This window comes from Ptychodera flava, chromosome 7 (assembly GCF_041260155.1).
Source record: "Ptychodera flava strain L36383 chromosome 7, AS_Pfla_20210202, whole genome shotgun sequence".
Classification (NCBI taxonomy): domain Eukaryota; kingdom Metazoa; phylum Hemichordata; class Enteropneusta; family Ptychoderidae; genus Ptychodera; species Ptychodera flava.
Window position 1 is genome coordinate 7,152,931 of NC_091934.1, and position 16,192 is coordinate 7,169,122.

General features: G+C 36.3%; 1 protein-coding gene across 5 annotated transcripts in view; it reads right to left on the reverse strand.

The window, feature by feature from the left end:
• Positions 1-766: 766 nt before the first annotated feature.
• Positions 767-16,192, reverse strand: part of LOC139136673 (protein polyglycylase TTLL10-like) — a 111,744-nt gene continuing 96,318 nt past the window's right edge. For 3 of the 5 annotated variants that reach the window (XM_070704457.1, XM_070704455.1, XM_070704459.1), the window contains 6 exons: positions 9,406-9,615; positions 8,439-8,625; positions 7,774-7,945; positions 7,230-7,370; positions 6,712-6,922; positions 767-6,009 (listed from right to left, as the gene is read on the reverse strand). In XM_070704457.1, the coding sequence (XP_070560558.1) occupies positions 5,690-6,009; positions 6,712-6,922; positions 7,230-7,370; positions 7,774-7,945; positions 8,439-8,625; positions 9,406-9,615 (1,241 nt within the window). In that variant the 3' untranslated portion in view covers positions 767-5,689. Of the gene's footprint in view, positions 6,010-6,711; positions 6,923-7,229; positions 7,371-7,773; positions 7,946-8,438; positions 8,626-9,405; positions 9,616-15,979; positions 16,099-16,192 lie in introns of all 5 variants that reach the window. The other 2 variants (XM_070704458.1, XM_070704456.1) reach the window with 1 other exon arrangement.

Below are 16,192 nucleotides of genomic sequence, written 5' to 3' on the forward strand. Positions count from 1 at the left end.
CAAAACCAGCATGTAAAACGCAGGAATCCCGTCTGAAAACACCACAGCTATGGACCCACAGCCAGGTGATAGCCTGTTGCGTAGATCCTGGGGTGAACGCCTTGCCGGATAGAGACTGCTCTGACGAGAGAAGCCAAGCGACTGGCAATACTGTGTCAATTTGTGATTCGTCGAAATAAGGCATTTTAATACACATACAAATGTATGGCACTTAGTGTTTACAGGTTAGTGTTGGGTAAGCGAACTCATATATTACTAGATCTTGCATATGTGGATATGCAAAGGTGTTTCACCTCAGTTTCGTAAACAATATTTACATAAAATTTATACAGATATAGTTTTGCTGGTCACACAGTACAGTCTCGCTTCTGCTGCCTATGATTACAGGTTTGTGAGGCAGAGTAGTACAGCTTGATTTTTGCTCATCCATTCATTTCCAATGTTCACTTTTGTTGTTATTTGTAGCCTACCTGCCTGTGACTTTCTTTCCATACAGTTTCAGTGATGTAAACATAATGGAATAAAGGCACTGCCTGTTACAATAGTATGTGTATCTACTGTGCTTTGCAAACAATGAAATCTGAAAACAAAACTAGTGGAAGCTTTATGGTCACTTTGTGCGAAATGGCCAGAAATAAGAAGAGACTACCCCTTGCATTTGTACCCTTGACAACAGGAAACCATAGAAAGGGTATAGGCCAAAGGTGTAAACAAAATTAAAATTTGGGGAAGTGGGTGGTACAAAAGATTAAATAACAAGAAAGTATTTTGATTATGAGATTATGAATTTATTCATCAATCATGAAAATACTCATCTCTTGTCAGATAAAAACTTCAAATACTGATTTCGTACAATTTTTGTATTCTATATCATAATAGATCTGTGGACGGATAGTGAAGACATTAAAGTAATGGTACATGTAAAGATGACAAAATATACAGAAATACTATGTAAGGTACAAATGTCTCCAATTACATATTGAAAGACCATACAAGTAACACTTGGTAAATATTGTCTCAATACTGATAAACGCAATGTGTGTGTTACGGTGCTGCAGGTCTGTAGCTCATAATTAATTACTAATTTCCATATATGCAAATATCACATCATGTGACCTGGTTAACGTTTGTGCAGACAATTTCATGTTTCGTCTTTCAGAGAACATTTTAATTATCATTCAAAGTGCCACTGAGCATTGTTTAACTTTGGAGAAATTTGTTAGATAGAAGTTTGGTATTTTACAGGTATATGCAAAATACAGAATAATTTTGAAGTCATGTGCTCCAGTTCAACTATTATGCAAGGACCTTGTTCTGAGCAATCATGATATTCATGTTGAGTATTCTGTTCGTTTTTGTGAAGACACCTACGCAGGTGACATTTGAAACATAACTGACAGTCATTTTTGCAAACGGGAAAGTTACCAATCAAAGTGCAGCTACGGAGCTGCCGCTACACACAGCATTACAATGAAACATATGTACAGCTGCCAAAAACAAGAAAGCAGATGCACTCTCATAAATCCTACATGGACCTCAAATATAAAGCAGTGCATTTGAACAGCAACTGACAAACATCATCCAATATTTATCTGTGTTCAATCACGGTCACTCTAAGTGACCTTGGTTCAGTGAGTTTGAAAGAGGACTACTTAATGAAGTTGTGACTGGGTCAAGAGTATTGCTCAAGGTATGAAGCAAAAGTCGAGAATATGAACCAGTGTTTAAAATATATCCCACAATGCACTGATTTCTATGATGTCATCGAAAACGCTGGCATAAGATATCAGCAGGTCGTGTATTGTAGTGTAGCAAGTAACAAACTGACCATGTGTCAATGTGTTGGTGTCTGTTGGTGTCTGTTGCTAGAGGCGAGTTACCATCCCTGGATGTCTGTTGAGGTGCGGCAAAATGACTAACGAGACCAAAAACAAATACGCAGGAAGACAAGGAGAGAATATTTTGATTTGCTGAAGATCTTGGAAAGGGCAATGACATTGATTACACGCATTGATAAAACTAATGAAAAGGACATTTCTGGGATTTCATTTTGTTGTCTCATCAATTTCAACAAACAATGAAGCCAGACTCATGTCAAGGCATTGTTTATTGTTTTTCTCTTCAATCTTTTTCACCATTTCAGCCTATGCTACACAGTGCTGGGTACCTGGAGAGCCTTATGATGGAATACAGATTGGTGTGACATCAATACTACATGATCATGTCCTAAAAGTTTGGGCAGGAATATGACATCTGACCGAAATGGGAAATATTCCACAAACAGACTGTTTCATGTTTAATATCTCTTCATCTCATCGATCATTTTCAGCAGCCTGGCTGTCATGGATTTCTGAAAACCATCATCTTATTGTAAGTTGTGACATTACCTGAATATTATCGGACTTATAAAACAAGACACAAACTGAAACTTACAGCGGTACATTACCGGTATACCACAGATAAAGACAACTGCAGCATGTACTATTTGTAAAAGCTAGGAATACTATTTCAGTTTCAAGCAAACTTTCACAATCAATTCATTATGAAAACTTCACTGTAAATTCAACCTTTCTGCTACATTCAAAACACTTCAACTTGAAAGCACCTAATTAAAAATAAAAAAAACCCAATATTCTGTAAAACCTGAACATTTGCAATATACTGTCAAAAATCGTTCAACTTGACCTTGTTTTCATGGTATTTGAATGGACGGCCTTTTTTCTTTCTCTACTGCCTACCCTTGTTGTAATTCACTGACAAGAAAATATATACCTTGACATTTCAGAGATAATTTTATCACAAAGAATTGATATTGAATCAGAAATTATATAACTACCCATAGAATTGTATACTGATTGCCCATTGGCGGAGGGAAATTTGCATATCAGGTCATCTTCATATTATTTGATCATTACATGTGTTGATTTATATTAAAATCTGATTGACAACTACATGAGTAGTAAATTCTGGTTATAAAGTCAAAATCAAGATTCTCTACATGAAAATGTCAGAAATATCAAAAGCCTTTTCAAATCTTCTGAGCAATATGTTGCCTCCACAACAGGTTTGAAGATGGTCCTTGATTTTGTAAAATATTTATACATATTAATAAACACATGAAATATGTAAGATTGCATGTCACATTGTTGATGATGGGTTAATTATTGCTTAGTCTGTAGGAGAAACAAATTTTTGAAATGACTCTAGTTGTCAAAATGACACAAGTACAATAAAGGTTATGTGGTATGGTGAAAAGATTCAGTGTTGAACATTGATCACATTGTGATAATAAATATACATTTTGATTCACTGATATATTTTAAAGATACCTTAGATCATTTTCATTATGAGTGTGAAACACATTTTCAGATCACCGAGATAATTCTATCACCCACATTGGCATTTAAAAATGTTTTTCATGAAAGATTCTTAATAAAACAGCGTCATAGCAGAGATCATAATGGCAGCTGGAATGATCAATATGGTGTCCCTGATTGGCTGATAAAAGCCTGCATGGGTGATTTGCTTATTCTGATTGGTCGATTCAATTAGGCTTAAATCTTAAATTCAGATTCAGATTCAGTTTCTGATGCAAGAACCTATAAATATCCCCGATCATGAATTGCAATTAATTAAAATATATCTGCAGGACAAACAGGGTTTAAACATCACAGTTAGTTAGTTATGAATTAATTTTACTTCATTTTTATTGTATCCTAATAAAATTATTGATCAAACAGATACTAAATCAGCCAAGAACACTGTACACCCATACTGCATAATCAATATGACTTGATGCTGTGCCTTTACTAATTCAAAGACTATGTATATCTATCTATCTACCACATGTATCAGAATCAGACTTCAGCTTGATACTCAATCAAGAAACCTCTTAGATTAATAGCACTTGCTGCGTCTGGTCTTTCAACATCTAAACACCAGCCTTGTTGACCTACCCAGTCTACCAAGTGATCGACAATACCACACAGACCTATTTGGGATAAACACCTGTTTGGCAGACGACCATTGCAGACTGAAAGTACCCTGACAAAAATCATAAAGTTCCCCGTGTCTGATAGGCAAACCTGATTGCATTTACACCTGAATTGCAACAATGGAATGACATCAACTGTAAATGTTAAATTAAATCAGACCTGTTTTCAATGATTAGATAATACACAGAGTAAAATCCATGAATTGGAAGATACACGGATGAGCAAGCCTATATTATCCAGATTGGACTAAGCTACCATCCCTGAACACAGTATGCAAAGCACTCACTGCTGTCCATATTATACCAGCAGATCAAGGCATGTTTTATCAATGAGACTAGCACTAAAGCACAGTTATAGGGAGGGGAAGCTGACTGGGTCTAGGTGTAAGAGAGCACACTATATTTTCCTCCCCTCAAGGAAGTTACTTTCTTGAATATTTACTGACTTTGGCAAATAGCAATCTAATACATACATAAATACATACATAAAAATGTGAAGGATTGTATAAAATTGTCAAAATATACAAAAAATGCCTCTACAGTTCAAAGGTAAATCTCAAACACAAAATCAATAATACTTCATCCAAGTTTTTTGTGTACTCAGTGGAATGAACCAAAGTGAATACAATATCATCTTCTATGATGGAAGATAAATAAAGTATTGAGATTTTCTGACAGCATTATCAAATATTAAAAATCTCTGAAAGCAGTTTTCTTTTACCACTTTTAGAAACCCTGATTGACATAGAATCAAAATCTCCACAATGTCTTTTTAAGGTAGCATGCCCCTCGAAAGTGAAAAACTTTTGCTCAAACTTTCCTCACTGAAACTTTCAGCCATTCTCTTACCAAATCAACAATAAAAATTGGGGGTCACAGTGTAAAGTTTGGAACTAGCAAAACAAATTGCCCAACATTTTGTGATATTTAAAATTCTAAATGGCCACCATCCTTGTGTTAACTCTATGGAGAAAAATATTTATTGGATTCTCATAAAACTAAGATGATGAAAGTTTTCTTTCTCCAAGAGCTTTCAAATGAGCCCCACAAGTGGTAGATCAGAAAAGAATTGTAGAATTTGAGAGTGAATATCTGTCCCAGAGGCGTGTTCTACCTTAATTTGATGCTGATCTTTCTCTGTCATGGTGGATCAGTTGATCCACAGTGGAATTGACATTAGTGCAATACCCCCATGTAAAGGATCTTTCAATGTGCCTGGAATCATCTGCTTGTTTTGGCAATACAATGAGTTATTTGGGTGTAAATCACAATTAGCTGTCATCTTGAAATGTCATTACGAAAGACACTAGCACATGGGAAGACCGCATAGACATACAAAATACAGACTGTGTTGCTATTGAAATGTGCTGTTGAACTTCTAACTGGAATGACGTTTATCTCATCCTCCCAGTCTTATCTTTGGTAAAACAATGGAATGAACCATTTTGGGAACAAAAACATAAAAAAAAAACCAGGCATATAAAATTCACTGAGATTTCAGAGAAGATTCTGGTAAAGCTAAAATCAATGGAATGATACTGTAGAATATCAGAACTACTTTCACCCCTTAAGAAACAACTTATGGTACAGCTTGTACCATTGTCGGTGATGTGCTTGAACCTGTATAACAGGGTCTTTGGGATTACAGGATAGGTAGGGAAGGTTAACATGTTATCTGTGGAAGAGATTTTGAAGCTATGATGCTGCCCCTGATGATCTGCTTCCAGTCGATGACTTCACTAGTGTTTCAGTCGGTGCTAAATACGGTGACACCTTCTTTCTCGTCGGTGACACGCCAGGTCGCCGCTTGACTGGTGATTGTGACCTGGCCCTTTGATTGGCCATGCTGCGTGGACGGGCACTGCGGGGGACTACGGCATTATCAGTCGACTGCCCTCCTCCACCACCTCCCCCGCTGCCTGAGCCATTGTAGAGTAGTTTGAAACCCTTCAATGCCTTCAGTGGCATGATTGGCTTTCCTTTCCGACTTTTCTCAAAGATTTCCAGGGTTAAATCTGTGTTGGGAATAACAGTGACATTGAAATCAGACAACCATCTGACAAAAAAACAGTTGATGTATGATGAACTTCCACACAACTGCCCTAAAACTGAACAATATCAACTATATAATTATGTGTCCATCAAGTCAAACAAATAAACAATGTTGCTACCTATATTCATTCCCTGGGCTAATAAGGTGAAAGCATGGTTTACTTTCATATGGACATCAACTCATTATATTGAGGTGGAAACTTTCACGTCACCAGAAAAGAAAAGAAAAAAAAGACGAAAGGTTTCAGTCATTCTTTACTTTGTAGTAAGCTGTTTCTCCTCTTCGCGGGTAATATGTCAAACGTTCAGAAATTTAAAATAGATGTTCCATTATATTGCCCTCAAAAAAACACCTCCTTTCCTTCAAGATATTTCTCTTGCAAGAGTTGTAGATTTTTAATTGCGCCCTCTACGACATAAACAGTGAACTTTTGTTTTTATGATTGGATTGGAGGGGTGGGATTGGTTTTGGTATGTAGTGTTTAATATTAATCTCTCACTTGGTTTGGGGAAGCATCTTCTTATAGACCATGTGTCTTTTGTGTAAAAGGTACTTCCTGTTGACATTTTGTTATCAAATTTGAAAACTTACCATACCAGGCTTTTGATTAGAGTGGTGTTCAAAGTGACAGATTACTAAGCATTTAATCTGTAAATGTACCTACCTAAAGTTTCCTCAATGACACCTGGGATGACTTCCATCAGTGCTTCACAATTGACATGTAAGGCCGGATTCACATTGATTTCAAGCAACCAAACTTTCATGTCTGTATCCAGCAAAAAGTCAAAGCCATAGAGATCAAAGAATCCCAGCTTGCATTGCAGTTTATTCTTGACTGAGTGGAAGCACTGTAGCATGATTTGGTTCATTCGTTTCTATGGTAACAAAAGAAATGGGAAAAGTGTTACGCTACAAACAACCTGTTGAGTCAAAGCCCTTTAAAATAGGAGCTTGAAAATGAAGCCTGCCCTCTGTGACAAAAAAGTTGTATGACTTTTGTTTTTTCATATTCCGCAATTCACTCACACAAGTCTTATTGTATTTTTATATTGAATACTGACATAAAAACAAGTATTAACCCCTTCGCAACAAAGTAAATAATGCAGATTTGAACAACTTATAACTCATTATCCTGGTAAATCTACATACAGGGGAGAACAGGGGGAGGGGAGTATCACTTACTGTAAAGAAGCCATACACCCAATTCTCTGGCAATCCCTTTTCTTCGGCAAGGTTCGTATTTACATGGTCGTTGAACTTGTCCATACTCCAGCATGTCTCTTCCTTCACAGATTCATAACTGGGGTCTTTCTTCTGGACATACTGTGGGCAATGTAAGTGTGTTGAAATTTAGTAAGTCTGTGTGTCATTCTGATGGCAACTGGCAAGATATTTTATCCTAAATCATCAGCTTACTTCTAAAGATGAATTCCTTTTGGCCCAAATTCTTATCCTCCTAGTGCACTTCCAGAACAGAAATAGAGAGTATTTCTACTCTTGCATGTGTTTTATGTGAATTATTTGTGTCAAACAACTGTTTAAATGCAGAGCCATGACTAAAATACATGACACAATTTTGAGCTTGCTTGTAAACCCCCAGTTTTCTTCTACAATACATGACAACTTTGTGTATCATCTTGAACTGTTGAGTAAGCTTGATTCATCATCCCTCCTGTCAATCAAGTTTCAGCTCACTTGATTGGTCAGATGTGCTGTTTCCACTCACCTGATTGGTCAGATGTGCCACAAGGTCTTTGTCCTCGGGGTCATAGTCTTTGCAAGAGAGTCGAAGGTAGCCCTTGTGGTAGAAAATCATCTGTGGATTGGTGCAGCCAACCAACATGTACGCCCTCACATCAAACTTCTTACCATTCAGAAGAAGTGGGTTTGGAACATATCTATCAAAATAATAGAAATACACAGCAACATGGTTAAAAAAAAATTGCAATCTCTTGTGAAGTTTGAAAATCCTTCTCTTGATGGCTAAACGAAAATGATAATGCACAAGCACAAATCCTATAAAACATGTACGAGTTGTGAAAGAGACTTTAAAGGGACAGCAACTGTATATTTTGATGTTTGTTTCACTATTTCTATTTTTTAATGTCAACTACATATTCTTGTTCTACTCCCCAAAGCATGTTAAGATACACAGTGTTCAGCTTGTCAACTCAGTCCGTACATGTATAGACGGCATTGTTATTGTTGACAGGTGAATTCTGGTCCGGACTGCAATTCAAAACGTCAACAATAACTGTGCATGTAACACATATACATGCTGTGTTGACAAGCTGAATAGTGGGGTGTTTCAACATGCTTTCAGTACAGTTAGAACTCGGGAGTTTAGCTTTTCTTTCAGATGACTCGTATCAAAGGTCAAAGTTTGCCAACCTTTGTATGAGTCTTTGCATTGGTGGAAGCCTAGATTTCTTCTTCTGTTGCGTTGTTGGTGGTGCAGCACTGTGTTCCTGTTCATCAGCTGGTAGGTACTTCTTCTTGAGTTCAGTGATGTCATCTACTAAGTAGATACCTTTCCCTTGGTTCATACCAGTGGGTTTGCAGATCCACGTCTCACCTTCTGTGACAAAAAAATAGAAATGGGAATAGTATTGACATATTAAAAGCTTTGGTAAGGACAGAAAACAGGAGTGTATGGCTGAAATCAAGTTAGGCTATTTTGCTAGCGTCTCAAATATTATCAGCAGTATTGCGTTACAAAATACAAACATTTCGTATCATCTGTCAATTTTTTTCAAATATCATAAATATCACAAAGTTCTCAGAACTGACTTTTTTATAATGAAAAGTTTCTGGAATAATTAGAATGAAATTTTCAAATCTTCCTGATAGCGTGTTTGTGTTATACATGAAAATATAGGCATTATCTTAAGTAATATGAGAGTAAAACTTCTCAGTTTTTTTGCATCTTTAGTAACATGTATATACTGTAATGTAACTTTACCGAAAGGATGTACCATTGCAGCGCTGGTTGAAGTTTTCCATTTAAATTGTCAAGGGCAAGGGAATGGATTTCATGAAAGAAGATGAAATTTTCAATATTTTGCAGAGTACTATAAACTTCAAAAAACATCATGAAAATTTGTTATTGAATAGATAAACATAGACTACTTGGTGTTACATGCATCAGCATACCAATCATAGGGTATAATCCTATAATGCATTCTGTGATATTTGCATTTTGCGAACCTCTTCTTCCTTCCACTCATATAATGCTTACAGACTGGTCAAACCAAAATACATGCAAACTGTTGGATTAAACTGTCTAACACTGGTTACATTGCACGGACAAAAGTGTACGGTGGACTCCATGCATGGACAAAATGTACGATGGACTCACCTTTGAAAGTTCCAAAGAACGCATCTCTGTCAGATTTATAGTCCAGGATATAGGACTCTGGGACAAACTCTTCCATCTTGAGTAGCCTAGGTTGTTTTGTTCCTTTCTTCACACGGTCCATCACTCTCTCATACTCCCGTAGGCTAGTTATCAAGCCAACCTTGGTTGCTAGGAGACTGCTGTTTGGTATCCTGTTCACAAGCTGTTCCCCTGGAAACGTTCAGAGAAACAATTTGAGGAAACAAATTCCTGGTTGTGTACTTTGAATTTGATTTTCTGCTTTATTGAATTTTAGACAGTTTCTTATACTACTGTGTAGCACTCTGCTTCTATTCTCAAACAAACACAATCTGATCAATTGCTGGAGTTTACTCCACAGCGCCCTCTGTGGTCACAAATGACCAAATTTCAAACTGGCAAGTCGTTTCGGTGGAAAAAACATATTCATACATGACAGGCAAACTCAAGCCAAGATGCATTTGACGCTTAACAGATCACAATCATACAAGGTGCTGAGGAAACCTTGTATACTTGGAAATGGTTTAAAACCTTCTGTAAGGAGATATAATCAGGAAAAGATCAAAGTCTTATCAGAACTTGTTTCCTGAGCTTCGTTGGCCCCCTGGGAAATGGCAAATGCACAAAATGCCTTGTTGCTTTCAAAAACTAATACAAAATTTACTGAGAATGGAATAAATCCTTTCTGCAATGGTGATATCTTCATTTTTTATCTCATTTCTGATGCGTTTCTCCCCCGTCCTTTCTCCTTGACGGGGCATTCTATGAAATATTTATACAAGTATAACATTTAAGTAGGCTTACTACCATTTCAGTCAAGATAATGTACCGCAGAGCTTTTACTTCCCAGATTAGACTGCCTTGCCACACCAGACTTTACAACCAGATAATGTGGTAAACTTTGAAGTACCTATCACTAGTGTCTTATCATTTGATCAAAACCCAATGTACAATATTTGAATGTGTTTGCATTGAGGCATTTTTCAGACTTTTGTACAGCAGAAACTGAAATCCGTCTGCATGGCTTCAGTGATAGTAACATGGGGCAACATTAGATCATATTTATTTCTCCCACTCAGGATCAACATGGCTCATTTCTTCTGTGACTTCCAATACTTTTTCGTAACATTGGAATCATGTAAATTTGCTTGCTACTGGAAACCGTAGTCTACAGCAATGGCATTGGATATATTTGGGATATTGTGTGGGTAGAGGGAATTGAATCCAAACAAGCAGCAAAGTTACATATACTGTTCATGTATGAAAGTTTCGTCAGAAAAAAAACATGACTATTTTTAGCTGACTGACACTGAATGTGATTTTATTTTGCTAGTCTGAATCAATGAAAAATCTTGCAGACATTAAATGTGCACAATTACAGAGTATGTGGTCTATCAATCTCACACAAAATATTCTTTTAGGAGGACTACTATAATTATTTCATGTACAGGTATTCTTATATCCATCTGTGTTGAAGCAACCTTCTGTTCATCCTGGAATGGGGAATAACTCTGTTGATGATTGCTTCTCAATGACCATAATTCAAACACAGCCAACGTTTTATGTCTGGCTATGCCCCTTGCAATGATAAAATGACTCACTGAAAACTAAACTATTCAACTCTCAGTTTCACTGTTCTGATATCGTTTCTGAGAGAAAAAAACTCGCCATTTTGGATCCCACTACTACTGTTGTTAATTTGCAAAACATTACCATACTGTTCACACTGATTAGCCAATAGCATCATCTCTTTACACAATCACATGATTAATTTATGCGGTCACACAGCGCAGTCAGCTAGCTGATAGAGGGTTCACGATTTCTCATTTGACAGGATGCTAAGAGATTGACGAGAAAAATGATATTTGAAAGTAAACAAATAAAAGAATAATAAAATACATCAATACATTAATTCTTGATGTTTTCTTCAAGGTTGAATGGAATGATATTTACGATAAAGGATTCTACATTGGCTTCTCACATAAAATACATGATAGAAAGTTCACGGGGCAATCCTTGGATCTTTGATACAAACTTGAAGTTTATGAATATGACAGCGGTTCTACATAAATACGGAACACTGTAAACCCGGCTTGCCTGGAAATAAATTGGAAATGGCACTGAATTTTTATATTTCAATCATTTATCAGTTTGGGATAGGAAGACATTTTACTGAATGAGAGGGGGTGGGACAATTAGCTTATCTGCTATTGTCCCAGGACATAATGGCTGACACGATAAAAATCAAAGTGCATGGCTTCGTGATATTTTCTGTTGCGTAGACAAAGCCGAAACCATTAGGTGAATTTGCTGTTAAATGTCAGGACCATCAATCTAGGAGTAAAGCTCCGAGCTACACAAATATAGCAGAGATTACTCGGGGGGTTGTTTGGGTTTTTGTTTGAAAGGTGAAAGGTAAAACTTTGTATACGATATGTATCATAAAATCTACATGTACATGTTTGTCAATCAAAATTATAGAAATTTTTATAACGATGCATATCATTCTGTCTTGTTTTTCAAAGACTATTAAGAGATCATAAAATAGAAATCAAAAAACAAACAAATTTATAGCTTACTGAATGCTTCAATAACTTTTCCAACAGTATTTTGAACAAAGCATACTATTTCTAAGTTTTGACTTCTTTTTATGACCAGATAATAATATTAATTTCTTTGGTATTTAATTTTTTTTTACACCTGTAGTGTGTTGCTTTACCAAAACACATCGATGGTAAGCAGCCATTTTAATTCCTAACTGCATTGACACCCCATGACTTTAACCAGCCTGTCTGTCTTGTATTACCGGTATACATGTCAACGTTGATGAATAAAATAACTGCATATTAACTAAGTTTTCCTTTGAAACAAAAAGCTCACTCACGCAGATCACAAACCACTAACCTACAGCCATGGACACACTTTAAACCTTTGTGCAAGTCAGAATTATCAACCCTATGCCCAATATTTCTGAGTTCTGTGAGTACATTTAGAAATTTTGAAAATTTCTCCTTGTCTACTCTCCATGAATAATGTTGCATATAGATTGGCAGATTGCGTGACAAGCAAGACAAGAAACACTTATGAACATCTAAATTCATGCCTTATTGGATAACAGGACACACTGATTATGGAATATTCTTATGGCTGAAAGTATGTATTTTCTAAAAATTCTTCACAATAACATCATTAAGTTTCTATGGAAATAGTGGTCTGGGCAAAAATGGCAACTACATACAGTGTGATCCATCTTTTTTCACAACTATTACATTTTCCTAATCATTGTGCGCAGGTCCCATCATAAAATCGGAGTGAAACCTTTGGACTGTACCAAGTGACAGTTGTAATGGGGGTGTAGTTTTTAAATAAATGAAAAACCAAACCAGACTTACAGACTGCCACTTATAATTACAGGAGTAGAAAATCTGGCCAATGTGGCATCGTCCACACCAAACGCCAAGGATATGTCATGCATTCTAGTGTTAGAATATATGTAAAGAGTCCAAGATCTTGCCGCCTCTACAGGTATATGAACTTTCTAGCTTTCTTAAGTATGATGCGACTTAAGGATGTACGATCGATGAAATTAAAAGTAATGTCATGTCTCTAAATTGTCGATTTTTGGATTCTCCTTTGTAAGTATTATCAAAATGTGTGATAAAATATAGGGGTCGCCGCGCTCGTTTTTGAGATACATGACCATGAATTTTGCTATTTATGAGAAAACAAATGCTGAGTCAGCATTTTTTCACCAATGCATTTTCTATGGACGAAATAATTCAATGCTGTTTATCTCAAAAGTTGGCACGGTGACTATATCGTTTTATTTGATCACTATTATTTATTTCTCTAGACTGAGCTTTGTGCAAATTTTCATGAAATGACAATAGTAGAAATTGATTTTCCAGCAAATTTCAATGTAATCCTATGGGAAGTGACAAATTCCACACGCGCGTACCGCTCGTACATCCTTAAACATTTTATGCACTACCCAAAATACTATGATGATAGCATTTTACAAATTCAATAATGTTTTTTTAGATTGTTAATCCCACAACCTACTGAAGGTTGATTTAAAACATCTTCAATCCTGACTTAAAAGGGTTCTCAAAGTTTGTTGTACCCTGATTTCGCTCCATCAACTAGGCAATGTTAGCAACCAGTACTGTCATTCAGTGACAACAATGTCATGAATTCAAATGACCCATATCATGTCATTGGTACTGGCATACCAAATCAATCATCTGAAAATCTTTCATTTTTTATCCTTGCTGATTACTGTTCCCATATTTTGACAGCATAGAATACCAACCTTGTGAAATAACTAGGGGGAAACCTGGGTGTCATTTATTGGCTGACTGCCTTCAATAAGTCAATATTGTCAAGTATCAAAAAACCATTAAAATCCCGGAGTCTAACCTAACACAATTTTCATAACAAAATGTGAACGATATAAAACTCAAATTGCTATCAATTCATAACCAAACATACATGAACGGTCACCTGCTTTCAAGTTATTGTAAATGACAAAAAATTTGGTTTCATATTTGGATGTGTTATGGAAGAGTTACAAGATTGGGCTCCAATGGGTTTCTTGCATGATATACAGAATTGTATCATTAAACTTTAGCCTTCATATTCTACAATCATGAAAGGTTAAATTATTCTCAGTTACTGACAAAAGAATTTGCGCCCTCACTTTCCATATTTATAATCACAATTCTACAACTTCTCGATTTGGTTAACCCTTATATCTAGGAGTTCACTATAATTCATGAATTTCATTTTGTACAAGTAACTTTCCAATTTTCTGCTCCAGCTGTTATGGTTTTTGATCGCTCGATAAAATACTTCACATTTTGTATCATTATGGGACATTTTTCCCATATCATAAAATCAAACTACATATTCTGGTTCAAATTTTGGTGAAAACTTTTACCTTTTATGGTCAAAGTTATAAAAAAAGATGAAAGCTTGCGGGTGAATGTGAAGCAGCCATTTCATTAATATGCAAATTTATGAATCCTGCAAACACTGCGGCAAGCATAGCCGACAGAATGACATCTACAATTAAATTTTCCTCTTTGTGGAGTTGTCCCTGTTGGTAGCTTGCATTCCCCGCTGATCTGACCGCTAACAGTAATATCAAATATTGAGATTGCCAGAGTCAGTATGTTTTGTGACTGAAATTAGAAAAGCCATCATTTGGCCTCCATCGCCGGCGACTGGCAGATCATGAAAGCCGTCGCTGTCAATCATAAATGGCCCCAGGATGGCGTTCTCCGCGGCAATTGCACGAGCATAAAAAAGAGAATCAACCAAATATTACCATTGTGTGATTGGAGTAATTTACGTTCTGACTCATCCCGTAAGCCCCGTCATCAAATCGTGAATGAATCAGTGACTTCACACAAAATAAATGTCAGCTAGCTGGAAAGGATTTTCCTTTTTCATCCCAAACACAATTAATTACGACAGTATCCCTGAGAGGAACACAACATAAATCAAAGGGGATTTTCATCATTTTTTTGTCATTACCATCAAATGAGTATTTCCTGTGAAAATAAGGACAGTCACTGGAAAAAATAAAATGCTCCTATAAAAGTTCTGAAAATTTGTGCGATCGGTTTACATGACTAGAATGGTACTTTTTTTGATAACTTCCCATTTGGAATGTACCATGGGCAAGTGATGTCATCATAAATTTATTTGTAGCCTTTGCAAGCAAAACACAATCTCTAATTATAAAGTCATTCATTTTTCCCAGGGAATAGTTGTATCCATGGGAACAAACACAGAACAAAGACCTCGATCTTTTTCTTGAAGTGAAAGACAAAATGCCCTTCAGGAGTTTACTTTTAATCGGTATCTCCATTGTCTGCTTCCCACGCAATTTTTTCAAAACAAATATTTTTCACCGCTAAAAAATGGTCACAAAGGGGGAATGAAAGAACATGTCGTGACTCTGCGTTTAATGCTTTGAAAAGCAATTTCAAAGTAGTTTATGGCTAGCGTCAAGACATGAGTAATGTTGAAACTTGTCTGGGATGCAAATTACCAACAGAATGGTTCCAATCTTGTATGACGTTATTTATTTTCCATCATTCTTGCATCCTTGTATACAAACACTCATGAACAGGAAAATACTGACAATAATAAAATATATAAATGTATCAACTAATTACTTAATTAATATGCTTTGTTGTCATGGTGACAACTGGTTGAGATGAGCATAAACTTTGTAACTAATGAAATTCAGGTCTGATGTACCCTTCTTCAAATTATTTTTTCACTTCTTGGCTGATAAAGCAACTGATTAAGCTTTGCTGGGAGTTACAACTGAATGATAACTACGGAAGATGGGGAAGTTGTGAGGATTTTGGGAAGATGAAACTATTCTACAAGACTTGAGTATGAAAGAGAAGAGTGCCAATGATAGGGTGCAGTTATGGAGCATAATTATACCAAATTAATGTAATATCAGATGAGATAAGGTGCACATCCCGGGGAATATCTGGTGCACATCCCGGAAGATATCCTTATCGGGAAAACCAACCTTCACGGAATGACTGGTAGTTTATGTTGCATTTGAGTTCCACCCATTTCAGTTTGAAGTCGTCGCTAGCCTTATCTCGTATCCTACGCCATCCCCGAGCCAATAATGGCGTTTCAACTCTGATAAAGACAAACAATCAATGAGTGTCAGTCATTGGCTGCCGGTTGTAATGGAATTCACCATTAGTAGATAGTAGGGGGGTTAATGAGAATA